General features: G+C 45.0%; 2 protein-coding genes across 3 annotated transcripts; one reads left to right on the top strand and one right to left on the bottom strand.

Moving 5' to 3' along the window:
- The first annotated feature begins 9,619 nt into the window (after positions 1-9,619).
- On the top strand, positions 9,620-14,766 carry LOC110509988 (ubiquinol-cytochrome-c reductase complex assembly factor 3). Of its 2 annotated transcripts, XR_002471519.2 has the most exons (3): positions 9,620-9,916; positions 11,314-12,622; positions 14,487-14,766. XR_002471519.2 is itself a non-coding variant. In XM_021591242.2 (2 exons), exons 1-2 carry the CDS (start codon positions 9,800-9,802, stop codon positions 11,449-11,451), a joined length of 255 nt encoding a protein of 84 aa, XP_021446917.1. In that variant the 5' UTR covers positions 9,643-9,799; the 3' UTR covers positions 11,452-11,994. The 2 variants fall into 2 exon arrangements, 1 of the variants encoding a protein (XP_021446917.1); XM_021591242.2 differs by lacking the exon at positions 14,487-14,766 and having other exon boundaries at positions 9,643-9,916; positions 11,314-11,994.
- Positions 14,767-15,071: 305 nt separating this feature from the next.
- Positions 15,072-16,698, bottom strand: faub (FAU ubiquitin like and ribosomal protein S30 fusion b). The gene is made up of 5 exons (XM_021591241.2): positions 16,435-16,698; positions 15,944-16,025; positions 15,687-15,828; positions 15,508-15,563; positions 15,072-15,369 (listed from the first exon to the last, which is right to left on the bottom strand). The coding sequence occupies exons 1-5, from the start codon at positions 16,587-16,589 to the stop codon at positions 15,244-15,246; spliced, it is 561 nt and encodes a 186-aa protein (XP_021446916.1). The 5' UTR covers positions 16,590-16,698; the 3' UTR covers positions 15,072-15,243.
- Between the last annotated feature and the right edge of the window lie 3,575 nt (positions 16,699-20,273).

Below are 20,273 nucleotides of genomic sequence, written 5' to 3' on the forward strand. Positions count from 1 at the left end.
TTGTCTAAATCTATATTTTCTTGAACATATAATTCAAAAGCCTATTTTGTTAAGAATTGGATTCATTGGTCCAGTTGTAGTGCACTGGGTGTTCATAGTTAAAAATGCAAATGAAAGAAATTCAATGCATGATTGGGAGGTGAAGGATCTGTCTCAATAGCTGTAAGTAACAGGTGATCAAAAGAACATTGGTAGATCGAAAAGGAGACGTATTCTGAAGGCCATACTTTGTTATGTCTCAATCCCAAGATATTCTGTTTGCTATGGACTCAAGGGAACCTGGAATAGTACAATAAACAGGAGCTCAGGATTGTACATTTACAAGAGAGCAAGTATGATGGAGGAAGTGAGTGTGTTAATTATGGGGGTTGGAGGGGAGAGTGGGTGAGGGAGAGTTGGAGAGGTAGAGACAGGCAACCGGACATAGACTGCATCTCATTATACGGTGTCACCATGGCAACATAATTGTGTTAGATTCCTATTGACTCACCCTGTCTCTGCCTCACTCTCTTGCTCTCACTCAAAACTCAGAATCAAATCCAAAATAGACTTTACATGCATGGCAGCACTGAAGTATAGGTAGATGCATGATACAGCAAATACATTGTTATCACTTATATTATTCAACTCAGATGCACAGCAAACCATCTCTCTACATTACTCACATACACCCACAAACACACACACACACACACAAAACCACACGCACACACACAAAGACAAACACACATACAAACACACACACCCACAAACACACATACGCACAGACACACACGCACACAAGTCATATTATATACACACCACACGTTTATGTAAGCATGCACATAAATGCCCTCTCTCCTTACACTCTCTTAGATACTTGACAGTCCATACCATATATTTCATATTTCATTCATTCTAGGCCCCCCCCTACCCTCCGAAATAATCATTTTCTCAACTCCGTCCCTGCATTCTCTCCCTCCTCTCTGCCTCCAGAGAGTAGTTGCCATGGAAACTGGTTACAATTGATAAGTTTGAAACATAAAGTACGCGCTTGGCATATGCACACACACACTCACTCTCTTTCTCTTTCTTTCTCTCTCTCTCTCTCTCTCTCTCTCTCACACACACTTTCTTTCTCTTTCTCTCTCACTCACTCACACACACACACACACACACACACACACACGCGCTCGCACACACACGCACACACACACACACACGCACACACACACACACACACGCACACACACACTCACACACACAATTGAAAATACACTAGGATTTCTACATGGTGAATATACTCTACTTCCCACATTATAAAGTGTAAGCAAAGCAAGACATCAGGCAATATTATGACTCAGACATTGTGTGTCCTCACAAACAGGGAATAGTCAAAGTAATTGGTGGTATGTCATGCCCATTGATGTATAGTTGGTAAAATGGCTGATTAACACTTTGCTAAATGATTGGGTTTCTAGAAGTGAACCCATCACCTATATTTGGAATTAATTCCACAGGAATAGTCAGAGAGAAGAGGGAGGCAAAATTGGGGGGAGATACAGTATGAATTACACATTATAGAAGATTTCTGATAGTTACACCTGGCCAGAATTAAGAAAATACTTTAACTGGAAGGGAAGGAGAGATGGGGAAGTGGATAGAGAAAAGGGTGACAAATTACTGGGGGTTAGAAAAAACAGGGCACTGTGGAGATATCTGGGTAAGAGAGACATGGGAGTCTGGATGGGGTTATTAAACAACTGGGCATGGACTGTAAAGACAAATGAGGGCATTAAATACTGTCCATTTGGGCTGTGTCAGTTGAGGATCTGTCATGATGCGACAGCCTAGTTTAAATATGCAGGTTATATGTAATCTATGAGCAAAGCATGTCAGGGATGAATGAACTAAACTGGTTGATACCAGACTCAGTAAGCTGAAGATGTACTGTATGTGTGTCATGTACTTTGTTCCCAGTGAGTCAATATGTCTGGAGACAAGCATGGTTCCCCGAATAAGAAACGCAGCCTATGCATAACATCTGCATATCATCACTTTTTTTGGCAGCAGTAAATGCTATACTAACTCACAAATAGATTTCCCCAATCTGCAGCCAAATCTGCAACATGCAACTGAAGAAGCAAGACTTTTTCACTTGGGCTTGTTTTCTACTAAATCTCTCAGTAAAAGGCACATGCTCACTAATATGCCAAGAGAGGTACATTAACACATACTGTATTCCTTCCCACCTTATCTCTCTCTAACACACACACACACACACGCACGCACGAACGCACGCACACATGCACAAACACACACCACTGCTTCCCATTTGTACCCAAAAATGCATACTGAAGAGAGCCCAGATCCATCAATGAACATGTTATATGTGTTTCAGATTATAACAAACATACAGTAGTTGAAAACAACAATAGGCATGTCCTCTCTCTCAGTCGCATCTGTTTGATGCTGTGTCATGCTGTGAAATATAACACTGGAACAGCTGGGGAATGGGGCTACGTGTTGGCGTGAAGAATGCTACCAATTCTGTTTCTGAGCTATGCACAAACACACAAGCATTAATATTCAAGAATACTCTCAGACAAAAATGTACTAGGACAAACAGAGTGGGACAGGATTTAAACCACAATCAGACAAAGAATGTACACATGGATGTTGACTCTTGTGCACATAGCACCTTCGGGAAACACGGGTGTCATGGCAACGGGAACTGGCATCTGCAAGCGTTACTGTTGCAATTAGAGAGGAAAGGAATGGAAGATCAGATGGGGTAGGTGTGGGGGTGGGATGGAGGAGGGGATGGGGTAGGGGTGTGGGGGTGGGACGGAGGATGGAATGGGGTAGGGGTGTGTGGGGGTGGAGGATGGGATGGGGTAGGGGTGTGGGGGGATGTAGGATGGAATGGGGTATGGAGGATGGGATGGGTGGAGGATGGGATGGTGTAGGGGTGTGGGGGGATGGAGGATGGGATAAGGTAGGGGTGGCGGTGAGGTGGAGGATAGGATGAGGTAGTTGTTTGGGTGGGGTGGGTGGAGGATGGGATGAGGTAGGTGTGGGATGGGATGAGGGATGGGATGAGGCAGGGATGGGGGGGGGGGGTGGAGGATGAGATGAGGCAGGTGTGTGGGGTGAGGTGGAGGATGGGGTGGGGGGTTGGGATGGAGGATGAGGTAGGGGTGGGGGGTGGAGGATGGGATGGGATGGGGTATGTGTGGGGGTGGGATGGAGGGTGGGATGAGGTAGGGTTGGCGGTGAGGTGGAGGATGGGAAGAGGTGGTTGTGGGGGTGAGATGGAGGATGGGGTAGGTGTGGGGGGTGGGATGGAGGATGGGATGGGGTGGGGTAGGTGTGGGGGGTGGGATGGAGGATGGGATGGGGTAGGTGTGGGGGGGGATGGGATGGAGGATGGGGTAGGTGTGGGGGTGGGATGGAGGATGGGATGGGGTAGGGGTGGGTGGGTGGGTGGGATGGAGGATGGGATGGGGTAGGGGTGGGTGGGTGGGTGTGTGTGATGGAGGATGGGATGGGGTAGGGGTGGGGGGGTGGGATGGAGGATGGGATGGGGTAGGTGTGGGGGGTGGATAAAAGTGTCATTATTGACTCAGCTATCATGAAAGAAGGGATGGAGGGAAAAAGAGTGAGGGGAAAATGTAATGTGTTGTTATGTATTTTGTGTAAAATGTTACACATAATTCTAAAGGGTCAGAGTGTTACAGTACGCCTAGGGCTAAGAGATATTTTGGAAAAGAAAGACAAAGTACAAAGTCTAAAAACTGTGAGGAATAAAATACTTGTCTTAGAAAGAAATAAAGCACACTGCCTCACTTACAGCAACATGTGTCAGGTGCGTGAATGAGGACCCAAAAGCGAATTAACAAACAGAGTTTCTTTAATGATGAACACACGTGGGCTCAGATGGACAGGTAGATTCCGACAGGACAGGACAAGGTTGCAGCAAACACGATGATAGTCTGGTTCAGGCATGAGACACACAAACAAGAATCCGACAAAGACAGGAGCAGAAACAGAGAGAGATATAGGGACCTAATCAGAGGGAAAAAGGGAACAGGTGGGAAAAGGGGTGAATGAGGTAGTCAGAGAAGACAAGGAACAGCTGGGGGAAAGAGGGACAGAAACGGTAACCTAGTACGACCAGCAGAGGGAGACAGGGTGAAAGGAAAGGACAGAAAGACACAACATGACAATACATGACAGTACCCCCCCACTCACCGAGCGCCTCCTGGCGCACTCGAGGAGGAAACCTGGCGGCAACGGAGGAAATCCTCGATCAGCGCACGGTCCAGCACGTCCCGAGAGGGAACCCAACTCCTCTCCTCAGGACCGTACCCCTCCTAATCTACGAGGTACTGGTGACCACGGCCCCGAGGACGCATGTCCAAAATCCTACGGACCCTGTAGATGGGTGCGCCCTCGACAAGGATGGGGGGGGGGGGGGGGAAGACGAGCGGGGGCACGAAGAACGGGCTTGATACAGGAGACATGGAAGACCGGGTGGACGCGACGAAGGTATCGCGGAAGAAGAAGTCGAACTGCGACAGGATTAATGACCCGAGAAATATGGAACGGACCAATGAACCGCGGGGTCAACTTGCGAGAAGCCGTCTTAAGGGGAAGGTTCTGAGTGGAGAGCCAAACTCTCTGACCACGACAATATCTAGGACTCTTAGTTCTACGCTTATTAGCAGCCCTCACAGTCTGCGTCCTATAACGGCAAAGTGCAGACCTGACCCTCTTCCAGGTGCGCTCGCAACGTTGGACAAAAGCCTGAGCGGAGGGGACGCTGGACTCGGCGAACTGAGATGAGAACAGCGGAGGCTGGTACCCGAGGCTACTCTGAAAAGGAGATAGCCCGGTCGCAGACGAAGGAAGCGAGTTGTGGGCGTATTCTGCCCAGGGGAGCTGTTCTGACCAAGACGCAGGGTTGCGAAAAGAAAGACTGCGTAAGATGCGACCAATAGTCTGATTGGCCCGTTCTGCTTGACCGTTAGACTGGGGGTGAAAGCCGGAAGAGAGACTGACGGAAGCCCCAATCAAACGGCAAAACTCCCTCCAAAATTGAGACGTGAATTGCGGACCTCTGTCCGAAACGACGTCTGACGGAAGGCCATGAATTCTGAAAACATTCTCGATGATGATTTGTGCCGTCTCTTTAGCAGAAGGAAGCTTAGCAAGGGGAATGAAATGAGCCGCCTTAGAGAACCTATCGACAACCGTAAGAATAACAGTCTTCCCCGCTGACGAAGGCAGTCCGGTGACAAAATCTAAGGCGATGTGAGACCACGGTCGAGAGGGAATGGGAAGCGGCCTGAGACGGCCGGCAGGAGGGGAGTTACCGGACTTAGTCTGCGCGCAGACCGAACAAGCAGCCACGAAACGACGCGTGTCATGCTCCCGGGTGGGCCACCAAAAACGCTGGCGAATGGAAGCAAGCGTACCCCGAACGCCAGGGTGGCCGGCTAACTTGGCAGAGTGAGCCCACTGAAGAACGGCCAGACGAGTAGGAACGGGAACGAAAAGAAGGTTCCTAGGACAAGCGCGCGGCGACGGAGTGTGAGTGAGCGCTTGCTTTACCTGCCTCTCAATTCCCCAGACAGTCAACCCGACAACACGCCCCTCAGGGAGAATCCCCTCGGGGTCAGTGGAGGCTACTGAAGAACTGAACTGAGACGAGATAAAGCATCAGGCTTGGTGTTCTTAGAGCCCGGACGATAAGAAATCACGAACTCGAAACGAGCGAAAAACAGCGCCCAACGCGCCTGACGCGCATTAAGTCGTTTGGCAGAACGGATGTACTCAAGGTTCCTATGGTCAGTCCAAACGACAAAAGGAACGGTCGCCCCCTCCAACCACTGTCGCCATTCGCCTAGGGCTAACCGGATGGCGAGCAGTTCGCGGTTTCCCACATCATAGTTACGTTCCGACGGCGACAGGCGATGAGAAAAATACGCGCATGGGTGGACCTTGTCGTCAGAGAGGGAGCGCTGAGAAAGAATGGCTCCCACGCCCACCTCTGACGCGTCAACCTCGACAACGAACTGTCTAGAGACGTCAGGTGTAACAAGGATAGGAGCGGATGTAAAACGATTCTTGAGGAGATCAAAAGCTCCCTGGGCGGAAACGGACCACTTAAAGCACGTCTTGACAGAAGTAAGTGCTGTGAGAGGAGCTGCCACCTGACCGAAATTACGGATGAAACGACGATAGAAGTTTGCGAAGCCGAGAAAGCGCTGCAGCTCGACGCGTGACTTAGGGGCGGGCCAATCAATGACAGCTTGGACCTTAGCGGGATCCATCTTAATGCCTTCAGCGGAAATAACAGAACCGAGAAATGTGACGGAGGAGGCATGAAAAGTGCACTTCTCAGCCTTCACAAAAAGACAATTCTCTAAAAGACGCTGGAGGACACGTCGAACGTGCTGAACATGAATCTGGAGTGACGGTGAAAAAATCAGGATATCGTCAAGGTAAACGAAAACAAAGATGTTCAGCATGTCTCTCAGGACATCATTGACTAATGCCTGAAAGACAGCTGGAGCGTTAGCGAGGCCGAAAGGAAGAACCCGGTATTCAAAGTGCCCTAACGGAGTGTTAAACGCCGTCTTCCACTCGTCCCCCTCCCTGATGCGCACGAGATGGTAAGCGTTACGAAGGTCCAACTTAGTGAAAAACCTGGCTCCCTGCAGGATCTCGAAGGCTGAAGACATAAGAGGAAGCGGATAACGATTCTTCACTGTTATGTCATTCAGCCCTCGATAATCTATGCAGGGGCGTAGAGACCCGTCCTTCTTCTTGACAAAAAAAAACCCCGCTCCGGCGGGAGAGGAGGAGGGGACTATGGTACCGGCGTCAAGAGCTACAGACAAATAATCCTCGAGAGCCTTACGTTCGGGAGCCGACAGAGAGTATAGTCTACCCCGGGGGGGAGTGGTTCCCGGAAGGAGATCAATACTACAATCATACGACCGGTGTGGAGGAAGAGAGGTGGCCCTGGACCGACTGAACACCGTGCGCAGATCGTGATATTCCTCCGGCACCCCTGTCAAATCACCAGGCTCCTCCTGTGAAGAAGAGACAGAGGAAACAGGAGGGATAGCAGACATTAAACATTTCACATGACAAGAGACGTTCCAGGAGAGGATAGAATTACTAGACCAATTAATGGAAGGATTATGACAAACTAGCCAGGGATGGCCCAAAACAACAGGTGTAAAAGGTGAACGAAAAATTAAAAAAGAAATGGTTTCGCTATGATTACCAGAAACAGTGAGGGTTAAAGGTAGCGTCTCACGCTGAATCCTGGGGAGAGGACTACCATCCAGGGCGAACAAGGCCGTGGACTCCCTTAACTGTCTGAGAGGAATGTCATGTTCCCGAGCCCAGGTCTCGTCCATAAAACAGCCCTCCGCCCCAGAGTCTATTAAGGCACTGCAGGAAGCTGACGAACCGGTCCAGCGTAGATGGACCGACAAGGTAGTGCAGGATCTTGAAGGAGAGACAGGAGTAGTAGCGCTCACCAGTAGCCCTCCGCTTACTGATGAGCTCTGGCTTTTACTGGACATGAAGTGACAAAATGACCAGCAGAACCGCAATAGAGACAGAGGCGGTTGGTGATTCTCCGTTCCCTCTCCTTAGTCGAGATGCGGATACCTCCCAGCTGCATAGGCTCAGCTCCCGAGCCGGCAGAGGAAGATGGTAGTGATGCGGAGAGGGGGGCAACGGAGAACGCGAGCTCCTTTCCACGAGCTCGGTGACGAAGATCAACCCGTCGCTCAATGCGAATAGCGAGTTCAATCAAGGAATCCACGCTGGAAGGAACCTCCCGGGAGAGAATCTCATCCTTTACCTCTGCGCGGAGACCCTCCAGAAGACGAGCAAGCAAAGCCGGCTCGTTCCAGCCACTGGAGGCAGCAAGAGTGCGAAACTCAATAGAGTAGTCTGTTATGGATCGATTGCCTTGACATAGGGAAGACAGGGCCCTGGAAGCCTCCTCCCCAAAAACAGATCGATCAAAAACCCGTATCATCTCCTCCTTAAAGTCCTGATACTGGTTAGTACACTCAGCCCTTGCCTCCCAGATTGCCGTGCCCCACTCACGAGCCCGTCCAGTAAGGAGAGATATGACGTAGGCGACACGAGCAGTGCTCCTGGCGTAAGTGTTGGGCTGGAGAGAAAACACAATATCACACTGGGTGAGGAACGAGCGGCATTCAGTGGGCTCCCCAGAGTAACACGGCGGGTTATTGATTCTGGGCTCCGGAGATTCGAAAGCCCTGGAAGTGGCCGGTGGATCGAGGCGGAGATGGTGAACCTGTTCTGTGAGGTTGGAGACTTGGATGGCCAGGGTCTCAACGGCATGTCGAGCAGCAGACAATTCCTGCTCGTGTCTGCCTAGCATCGCTCCCTGGATCTCGACGGCTGAGTGGAGAGGATCCGAAGTCGCTGGGTCCATTCTTGGTCGGATTCTTCTGTCAGGTGCGTGAATGAGGACCCAAAAGCGAATTAACAAACAGAGTTTCTTTAATGATGAACACACGTGGGCTCAGATGGACAGGTAGATTCCGACAGGACAGGACAAGGTTGCAGCAAACACGATGATAGTCTGGTTCAGGCATGAGACACACAAACAAGAATCCGACAAAGACAGGAGCAGAAACAGAGAGAGATATAGGGACCTAATCAGAGGGAAAAAGGGAACAGGTGGGAAAAGGGGTGAATGAGGTAGTCAGAGAAGACAAGGAACAGCTGGGGGAAAGAGGGACAGAAACGGTAACCTAGTACGACCAGCAGAGGGAGACAGGGTGAAAGGAAAGGACAGAAAGACACAACATGACAATACATGACAACATGTACTTCTAGTAACATTTAAAAAAGCAGATTGGTAAGACATTAGTTATCTTATATTATTAAATTGTGTATAAAATGGTATACACATGTTATTATCAGTGATGGACCTTTAAACAGTACAAAAAAATATCACCGGGGTCTCTAGTTTTGAAAATGATAATTGCTCACAATGTCACCAACTCTTGAAGAGTTAGGAGTACATTTTAGCGCATAATATCACAGCAGAACTGCGAGTTCTATTATGTATTTTTAGCAAGTTACATTAGCTGGCACTGAACCTTAACAATCTTTCTCCCTCCACCCTACCTGACACTGATGAATGCATATTATCAGCACTTATCAGCACTCAATACACCCCCACACACTATGACTCACACATATACACACACACACACACACACACACACACACACACACACACACACACACACACACACACACACAAGCACACACACACACTTTCTGCCAATGTGCACACGGCAACACAGGTGATTTTCTGAAGAGAAAGTGTACCGAACAGTACTGTATTTGACAAAAAAAGACGCTACTTGACTGACACCTGGTGGTTTTGAGTAGAAATTGCACAATTAAGCTTATCGTCAGTGGTCCCTACGCATTAAAAAATTGTGTTAATAATGCACCGTCTTACATTTACATTAAAATATTGGTCAACACAAACAGGAATATGGTCCACTTCTTGAATTAAAAAAGAAACGTGGTTTGACATGACATCTCATAACTCACCTAAAAAAGGTTTTATAAAGAAGGGTAGGCTATCCCATAATGCACTGCAAATGTCTGTCAGCGGACATTGAGCACCTCCTAATGAACTTACTGGCTAACAGTCACAACAAAAACAGAACAGTGTATTGCTAATTAAGAACATACTCTCAATACGTCTTAGAAGGAGGATACAAACAAGCCTAACATAATGAGTGGTCTACGCACTGTCCTGGTCTCTACTGGGTTTGTCGGTGTGGTAGGCATTGGATATGGAATGTGGTCAGTGATTACACCAGGAGAGGAAAGGAAGAGGGAAATGCTCAAGGTAGGCCGCTAACGATGCACTTGACTTACACAGCACTGACTTTAAACCGAACAAAGGACTGCTTGTCCTTCGTTAGTCAGATGTGTATGATTTGTGAATTACATTTTATTTTTGTAAATGGTAAATGGCTTGCCAGTAGCTTCACCTATCAGACATAGATAGGTACATGACGCTGTGGTTCTCTTTTTGCGCACTTGTCTGAGAGAAGGTTCTCCTAGTGGTGCTTATTGCTTAATTCAGTGGTTCCCAAACTGGGGGGTGCGAGGGGTCAGTGTAAGAATGCACAAGGTGCAATTTCGAGATTGGGAAGTGCATCAACAGTTTTCCTCTTATGTCAGTCATTGCAGACCTTGGAGAGCTATTTATAACTTGTCAGAAATGTCCAGATCAACTACTGTTGATCAGCTGTTTTTTTTGCTAGTTTTTAAGCCCATTGATTTTGTTGTAATGTTTGAGTCACTCGGATATCACATGAACACACATAATACATGGAAAATGTGTAGAATTTCAGGAAATAAGCTTTAAACTTGCAAAGTGACAGAAGGGGGACCTGAGTGAAAAGTTTGGGAACCACTGGGTTAATTGACGAGCCATAGAATGGCATAGTCTGTCACTAATACTCACCAAAGACAGAAGAGAAAGTGCTGATAGAAATGTCGTTTTTTAAATATTTTTTTATTTATCTGTCAATTTACCTGGTAAAATAACTGAGAACACGTTCTCATTTACAGCAATGACCTACAGCAATTTACAGCAACGACCTGGGGAATAATCATGTGGATTGGAACATGCAATCATGTCCGTTCTATACATTTCATTTCTATCTGCAACCATCTGCAATTGCCTCCCACTGAAAAAGGCCTCCTGATGGTTTCCTGGTCTGAATCAAACGGCGAAAGGAATAAGAAACAGCAGAGCAGACAGTTTTCAATAACATTATACCTTGCTTTGTTTTGGTGTCAGCTTCTGTTGCATTATCTGTATGCAGTATCAGCTTTACATTCACCTCGGCTATGAAAAGCCAACTGACATTTACTCCTGGGGTGCTGACCTGTTGCACCCTCGACAACCACTGTGATTATAATTATTTGACCCTGCTGGTCATCTATGAACATTTGAACATCTTGGCCTTGTTCTGTTAAAATCTCCACCCGGGCACAGCCAGAAGAGGACTGGCCACCCCTCATAGCCTGGTTCCTCTCTAGGTTTCTTCCTAGGTTCTGGCCTTTCTAGGGAGTTTTTCCTAGCCACTGTGCTTCTACACCTGCATTGCTTGCTGTTTGGGGTTTTAGGCTGGGTTTCTGTACAGCACTTTGAGATATCAGCTGATGTAAGAAGGGCTTTTATAAATATATTTGATTTGATTTGACCTGCTCTTTTTCCAATCTGACCATCAGAATCTACCCGAAGCTAACCCACTGAGAATGGAGGAGACAAGGAAGAGGAACGCCCTCATGATGCAGGTGCTGAAGGAAGCTGCAGAGACCGATGACAACATTGCGAGAGGATTGGGCCCTATGAGATCCCAGAAATAGTCATGCTCACATGCTGGTCATGTTCTCCTGCTCAGACATCACATGCATCATCCAATGGTTGCGTGCCATGTCATTGACTGTGCCGTCAGGCACCAGATTGCTACCACGTGGTTAGCTGATACGTAAAAAAAAAACTATCCAGATCTGACATGCGATGTCTGAGCAGGGGAACCAGACCACTGTCTTCACATTGATTTGAAAGACGTGGGGAAGAGACCATACTATTACAGATGACACACCAGTAAACCTGAGCTTCACCACTTCCTCTTAAGAGACAAGATTATATTGGCTAAGTGTTTGCATTTGTGTTGAGTATGAATGAGTGTAAGGGGCGTTAAGTACTTTGTTTCACTGAATGAGAAAGTGCTGAAAATAAGAGGCAATGGTTCCCAAACTTCACGACTTGAACACATGCTCTGTTACATTGAAACAAAGCATATTTATTACAATAATAGTGTTGTATATAATTCATTAATCATTTTTGCTCGCTGAACATGCTTGTGATGGTCACAACAATGTATGGCTAATAAAATGTAAACAATCCTGCCTAGTTTTTTTATATTGAATATTTTCTGTTACATTTTGTAAAACCAATTCGATTTCATGGATAGAGTAACGTTTTTAAATTATGTAGTTTACATGATCATGAATATAATTCTGTTGTCACTTGTCAGCGGACCAGTGTTGGACCCTTTTACCGGTTGCACCCATTTCCGGCTTTAGAAAATGACGTTCATTTCAACTGATGTCGAAGGTTGCGGTCAGATTCATGCACAACACATGCAGTCGTAATCGTCACACTTCAGTGGTCGTAACTGTGATCGTGATTACATTTTTAACTGTCTGATGTACGTTTTAATAAGTGATTATAGTAATTTGTCAAGTTAGCTGCTTGGTAGTTATCACATCTAGCCAAGCACAGCTAACGAGCTAGTTAGCATAAATCCATTTTTTTTTTTGACAATGTCAACACCAGAGCCATTTCCCGTACCACCGGGCTCAGTATCACCTGCAGCGGGTCAAATGTTTGGGAGCTGCTGGAGTTGTCGGATTCTTTCAGGTGGAGGTCTGCTGTTAGGAGCTGGATATGTCTTCCTAGCCGCCCGAAAAGTAATGCGCCAAGGTGGAACAACCTCAATGGGAACTGTCGCACAAGTCGCGTTTGCAGCAAGTGAGTATTGTGATTTATTGGCAGCATGTCTAAATGTACAGTGGCAAGAAAAAATATGTGAACCCTTTGGAAATACTCAGATTTCTGCATAAATTAGTCATAAAATGTCATCTTATTACCTAGGTCACAACAATAGACAGTTTGCTTAAACTAACACACAAACAATGATACGTTTGCATGTCTTTATAGAACACACTGTGTAAACTTTCACAGTGCAGGGTGGGGAAAGTATGTGAAGCCTTGGATTTGATAACTGTTTGACCCTCCTTCGGCAGCAATAACCTCAACCAAACGTTTTCTGTAGTTGCGGATCAGACCTGCACAACAGTCAGGAGGAATTTTGGACCATTCCTCTTAACAAAACTGTTTCAGTTCAGCAATATTCTTTGGATGTCTGGTGTGAACTGCTAACTTGAGGTCATGCCACAGCATCTCAAATCAGGTTGAGGTCAGGACTCTGACTGGGCCACTCCAGAAGGTGTATTTTCTTCCATTGAAGCCATTCTATTGTTGATTTACTGGGTCATTGTCCTGTTGCATCACCCAACTTCTGTTGAGCTTCAATTGGTGGAAAGATAACATTATCCTGCAAAATGTCTTGATAAACTTGAATTCATTTTTCCGTTGACAATAGCAAACTGTCCAGGCTGAGGCAGTGTAACAGTACAAATTTAGACCGTCCCCTCGCCCATACCCGGGCGCGAACTAGGGACCTTCTGCACACATCAACAGTCACCCTCGAAGCATCGTTACCCATCGCTCCACAAAAGCCGCGGCTTTTGTGGAGCGATGGGTAACGATGCTTCGAGGGTGACTGTTGATGTGTGCAGAAGGTCCCTAGTTCGCGCCCGGGTATGGGCGAGGGGACGGTCTAAATTTGTACTGTTACAGCAGCAAAGCAGCCCCAAACCATGATGCTCCCGCCACCATACTTTACAGTTGGGATGAGGTTTTGATGTTGGTGTGCTGTGCCTTTTTTTCTCCACACATAGTGTTGTGTGTTCCTTCCAAACAACTCAACTGTCCACAGAATATTTTGCCAGTTGCGCTGTGGAATATCCAGGGGCACGTTTGCAAACTTCAGACATGCAGCAATGTGGGTTTTTTTTTAGACAGCAGTGGCTTCTTCCTTGGTGTACTTCCATGAACACCATTCTTGTTTAGTGTTTTACATATCGTAGACTTGTCAAAGATGTAAGCATGTTCCAGAGATTTCTGTAAGTCTTTAGCTGACAATCTAGGATTCTTCTTAACCTCATCGAGCATTCTGCGCTTTGCTCTTGCAGTCATCTTTGCAGGACGGCCACTCCTAGGGAAAGTAACAACCGTGCTGAACTTTCTCCATTTATAGACAATTTGTCTTACCGTGGACTGATGCACATCAAGGCTTTTAGAGATACTTTTGTAACCCTTTCCAGCTTTATGCAAGACAACAATTCTTGATCTATTTTGTTCAAGGCATGGCTCACATTAGGCAATGCTTCTTGTGAATAGCAATCTCAAATTTTGTGAGTTTTTATAGGGCAAGGCAGCTCTAACCAACATCTCCAATCTCATCTCATTGATTGGACTCCAGGTTAGCAGACTCCTGACTCCAATTAGCTTTTGGAGAAGTCATTAGCCTAGAGGTTCACATACTTTTTCCAAAGAAGATCAGATCAAATTTGATTACCAATTTATGCATAAATCCAAAGGGTTCACATACTTTTTCATGACACTATCTCCTGCATTGTAGTAGCAGCAGGAATTTATCCAACATTACTAAGAAGGTGAAAGCAAAGGCAAGAGCTATGATAAGTTGAAGCTATTCAAAGTATTCTAGCAGGGCCTCTGAGGTGCAGTCAACTCAGTATTTCTGTTTCAGGTTTGGCTGCTTGGGGAGTCGTGGTCATCGCTGACCCTGTGGGGAAATCACACAGGAAGGCTTGAAGATGCTCTGACAGATGGAATTATTTGAAGCTGCTGAAGTATAAGCCATGGTCATATCCAAGATCACTTTGACAGATAGTGATCTTGGCATAATGGATGAGAACATGCCAAAGACTATTCTCATCATCTGTCAGTGTGACCTGTCTATAATACATTAAATAAATTGAGAACTTGTGCACTTGGAACTACCTTGTGCAAGTAAGAATTTCATTGGATGATATACCATGCATATCCTGTACATACGACTAATACAACTTGAACTACCTTGTGTTCATGCCACCATGACTGTATTTAGACAGGCAGCCCAATTCTGATCATTCTCACTAAATTGGTATTTTGACCCATCAGATAATCTCTGAAAAAGATCTGAAGTGAAAAGATCAGATTTGTCAAAAGACCAGTTAGTGGGAAAAATATCAGAATTGGAATCTTGAGTCCGTTTCATCTACTTCTGAACCATCAGAAAGACAGCCAATCATACAACTGCTCAATTCACCCAATGTAAAGGAACCATCAAATTGGTGCAGAGTACCACTCTTTCCTCACTGAGTTTTATTGTATTTCATCCCAGTGACAAATGTAATTATAAAATGACAGATATTGCTCCCAGTCCATTGCTCACACTGCATGAATGGTCATGTCAATGTTGAACTGTGATGAGACAGCAGAAACAAGGCTTTGGGAAAATAGTTTTATGAGTTGGCATTGGGTCCCTTCTTCTTGCCAAATGTTGGTACCACATTCACAAAGCGCCTATTATACTGGATCCTCCTTTTAGCCCTACCAGTCTTCTTTTTCTTCTTCTCTTGCTTATCCACCTGTGAGAATGGTTATAAACAGAGTTAGAGGTGTGGTGTCTTGACGTGCACACTAGAGACTAAGTAAACTTGCCAGAAGAACAAGTCATGTTGAATATGCCACATTCATTTAATTTCTATTAAACACAAAACGCCCACCTTGGGAGTCTGTCCCCTGACTTTCCCCGCTCGGGCCAAGGAGCCATGGACTTTGCCTGGGATAGGAAATGGAAATTAATCCAAGCAAGCCCCACCAAATAATGGTACAGAAACAAAGACCTTAATAATTTCACTTATTTACAATAACATTCAAGAATGTTTAATTATTGATCACTTACCTCCCAACAGTCGGGGGGTAACCTCAAGAGTACTGAACTCCAGTGCCGATTGGCCAATCACAGCATCATCCTGCAGGGGTTCCCCGCACAGAAAAACCACCTGGTCATCACAGGAGAGTCCCTCCAATGCCTCAATATGAGCCTTGTGGAGAAGGGATGAGAACAAAGAGCTGAATGTGGTTAACCTTTCATGGTCATCAATGAACTTTTAAACCAAAAAAGTTGGCAGACCAAAGCACAGTAGTGCTATAGTTTACCTTGATGTCAGCGACAGTTTCTAACCCAGACACCTGAAAGGTGTGGAGAGTCTGAGCACGCACAAACAGCTGCATGGTCAACCTGTTCAAAATAAGATGGATGATGTTAGGTCAGTGTGTTCTACAATCCTGAAAGACCCAAAGGGTTGTGCAGGATTTTGTTCCAGCCTAGCACTAAAACACCTGATTCAAACATGGTCACCAACAGGGTTTAATTTATTTAACTAAGCAAGTTATGTATTAGTTTGTTTCTTCAGGCTTATGCCAGAATAAACGGCGAATGAAATGTTCAACAACTAGTGCAAAGATGAGTCGTTTGTGGTAAATCATTAGCAACTGACGTTATAGCTAGACTAGCCAGAGCGGTAGAACAATTTATATTTTCAACAAAGACAACTTTTTTTAAGAGACAATGTTTAAAATGTCAAGAAACTTTTGAGTCCCTTTGTTATGAGTTACAAAACAGAATTGAAACTTATTTCATAGCTCACCAAAGTCTCGCAGTGTAATGATCGTGTGCTTCGCCAATGGTGTTTGGCCTGGAGATGGAAAACAGGAAGCGTTTCATTGCGCATACCTGTGACGGAGTATTCTCTGATCCCGCCCACGTGTGGTGGTCGAGAAAAATGATGTCGCGCTCCTTCATAAACAGGACCACAATGTTATGCAGATGATTTAGGGAAAGTTTCGAGCTATACGACCACACGGCAAGAATACCAATATTACGATACGGTTACGAGTGAGATGGCTATTTGATACCCATATACAGTACCAGTCAAAAGTTTTGACACACCTACTCATTCAAGGGTTATTCTTTATTTTGACTATTTTCTACATTGTAGAACAATAGTGAAGACATCAACACTATGAAATAACACATATGGACTCATGTAGTAACCAAAAAAAGTGTTAAACAAATAAAGTATATTTTATATTCTTCAATATTTTATGTTCATCTACTCTGCTTCTCACAAAGACTAGGCGGTTGGAACCAAAAATCTCTAATTTGTAATCATCAGACCAAAGGACAGATTTCCACCGGTCTAATGTCCATTGCTCAGATTTCTAGACCCAAGCAAGTCTCTTCTTATTGGTGTACTTAAGTAATGGTTTCTTTGCAGAAAATTAACCATGAAGGTCTGATTCACACAGTCTCCTCTGCACAGTTGATTTTGAGATGTGTCTGTTACTTGAATTCTGTGAACCATTTATTTGGGCTGCAATCTGAGGCTGGTCACTCTAATGAACTTATCCAGCAGAGGTAACTCTGGGTCTTCCTTCCCTGTGGCGGTCCTCGTGAGAACCAGTTTCATCGTAGCGCTTGATGGTTTTGCGACGGCACTTGAAGAAAGTTCTTGAAATGTTCCCGAATTGACTGACCTTCATGTCATAAAGTAATGATGCTGTTATTTCTCTTTGCTTATTTGAGCTGTTCTTGCCATAATATGGACTTGATATTTTAACAAATAGGGCTATCTTCTGTATACCACCCCTACCATGTCACAACACAACTGATTGGCATTAAGAAGGAAAGAAATTCCACAAATTAACTTTTAACAAGGCGTACCTGTTAATTTAAATGAATTCCAGATGACTACCTCATGGCTACTTTGAATTATCTCAAATATAAAATATATTTTGATTTGTTTAAAACTTTTTTCATATGTGTTATGTAATAGTTATTATGTCTTCACTATTATTGTACAATGTAGAAAATGGTAAAAATAAAGAAAAACCCTTGAATGAATAGCTTGTCAACTTTTGACTGATACTGTGTCTTCTTTCAAAAATAATTTACGTGGCCGAAATTGTTAAATTCGAAGTAACAAGCATTAGCTAGCTAGCTAAATGTAGTAATGAATAAATTGGCTACATTTCTTTAAATTGACAATTCTGCGAACTGTCTTGTGCAAGTTTTAAATTGACACAATATACCTGTTAGCAAAGATGTCAGCTAAAGATTCATTGATCTGGCCAAGGCTTTCGACTCTGTCAATCACCACATCCTCATCGGCAGACTCGACAGCCTTGGTTTCTCAAATGATTGCCTCGCCTGGTTCACCAACTACTTCTCTGATAGAGTTCAGTGTGACAAATCGGAGGGTCTGCTGTCCGGACCTCTGGCACTCTCTATGGGGGTGCCACAGGGTTAAATTCTTGGACCGACTCTCTTCTCTGTATACATCAATGATGTCGCTCTTGCTGCTGGTGAGTCTCTGATCCACCTCTACGCAGACGACACCATTCTGTATACTTCTGGCCCTTCTTTGGACACTGTGTTAACAACCCTCCAGGCAAGCTTCAATGCCATACAACTCTCCTTCCATGGCCTCCAATTGCTCTTAAATACAAGTAAAACTAAATGCATGCTCTTCAACCGATCGCTACCTGCACCTGCCCGCCTGTCCAACATCACTACTCTGGACGGCTCTGACTTAGAATACGTGGACAACTACAAATACTTAGGTGTCTGGTTAGACTGTAAACTCTCCTTCCAGACCCATATCAAACATCTTCAATCCAAAGTTAAATCTAGAATTGGCTTCCTATTTCGCAACAAAGCATCCTTCACTCATGCTGCCAAACATACCCTTGTAAAACTGACCATCCTACCAATCCTCGACTTCAGCGATGTAATTTAGAAAATAGCCTCCAATAGCCTACTCAACAAATTGGATGCAGTCTATCACAGTGCAATCCGTTTTGTCACCAAAGCCCCATATACTACCCACCATTGTGACCTGTACGCTCTCGTTGGCTGGCCCTCACTTCATACTCGTCGCCAAACCCACTGGCTACATGTCATCTACAAGACCCTGCTAGGTAAAGTCCCCCCTTATCTCAGCTCGCTGGTCACCATAGCATCTCCCACCTGTAACACACGCTCCAGCAGGTATATCTCTCTAGTCACCCCCAAAATCAATTATTTCTTTGGCCGCCTCTCCTTCCAGTTCTCTGCTGCCAATGACTGTAACAAACTACAAAAATCTCTGAAACTGGAAACACTTATCTCCCTCACTAGCTTTAAGCACCAACTGTCAGAGCAGCTCACATATTATTGCACCTGTACATAGCCCATCTATAATTTAGCCCAAACAACTACCTCTTTCCCTACTGTATTTATTTATTTATTTTGCTCCTTTGCACCCCATTATTTTTATTTCTACTTTGCACATTCTTCCACTGCAAATCTACCATTCCAGTGTTTTACTTGCTATATTGTATTTACTTTGCTACCATGGCCTTTTTTTGCCTTTACCTCCCTTATCTCACCTCATTTGCTCACATCGTATATAGACTTGTTTATACTCTATTATTGACTGTATGTTTGTTTTACTCCATGTGTAACTCTGTGTCGTTGTATGTGTCGAACTGCTTTGCTTTATCTTGGCCAGGTCGCAATTGTAAATGAGAACTTCTTCTCAACTTGCCTACCTGGTTAAATAAAGGTGAAATAAAATAAATAAATAAAAAGATCATGTGCAGGAGCTTGCAGGGATTTGTAGTTTTGCATGATGTCAAATCAAATTTGATTGGTCACATACACATGGTTATAAGATGTTAATGCGAGTGTAGCGAAATGCTTGTCGTTCTAGTTGACAGTGCAGTAATGTCTAACAAGTAATCAAACAATTTCACAACAACGACCTTATGCACACAAGTGTAAAGGAATGAATAAGAATATGTATATATAAATATATGGATGAGCGATGGCCGTGCGGCATAGGAAAGATGCAGTAAATGGTATAGAGTACACTATATCAAATCAAATTTATTTCAAATCAAATGTATTTATATAGCCCTTCTTACATCAGCTGATATCTCAAAGTGCTGTACAGAAACACAGCCTAAATCCCCAAACAGCAAGCAATGCAGGTGTAGAAGCACAGTGGCTAGGAAAAACTCCCTAGAAAGGCCAGAACCTAGGAAGAAACCTAGAGAGGAACCAGGGTATGAGGGGTGGCCAGTCCTCTTCTGGCTGTGCTGGGTGGAGATTATAGCAGAACATGGCCAAGATGTTCAAATGTTCATAAATGACCAGCATGGTCAAATAATAATAATCACAGTAGTTGTCGAGGGTGCAACAGGTGCAACCTCAGGAGTAAATGTTAGTTGGCTTTTCATTGCCGATCATTGAGAGTATCTCTACCGCTCCTGCTGTCTCTAGAGAGTTGAAAACAGCAGGTCTGGGACAGGTAGCACGTCCGGTGAACAGGGCAGGGTTCCATAGCCACAGACAGAACAGTTGAAACTGGAGCAGCAGTACAGCCAGGTGGACTGGGGACAGCAAGGAGTCATCATGCCAGGTAGTCCTGAGTTATGGTCCTAG

The sequence above is a fragment of the Oncorhynchus mykiss genome, chromosome Y (genome assembly GCF_013265735.2).
Source record: "Oncorhynchus mykiss isolate Arlee chromosome Y, USDA_OmykA_1.1, whole genome shotgun sequence".
NCBI lineage: Eukaryota > Metazoa > Chordata > Actinopteri > Salmoniformes > Salmonidae > Oncorhynchus > Oncorhynchus mykiss.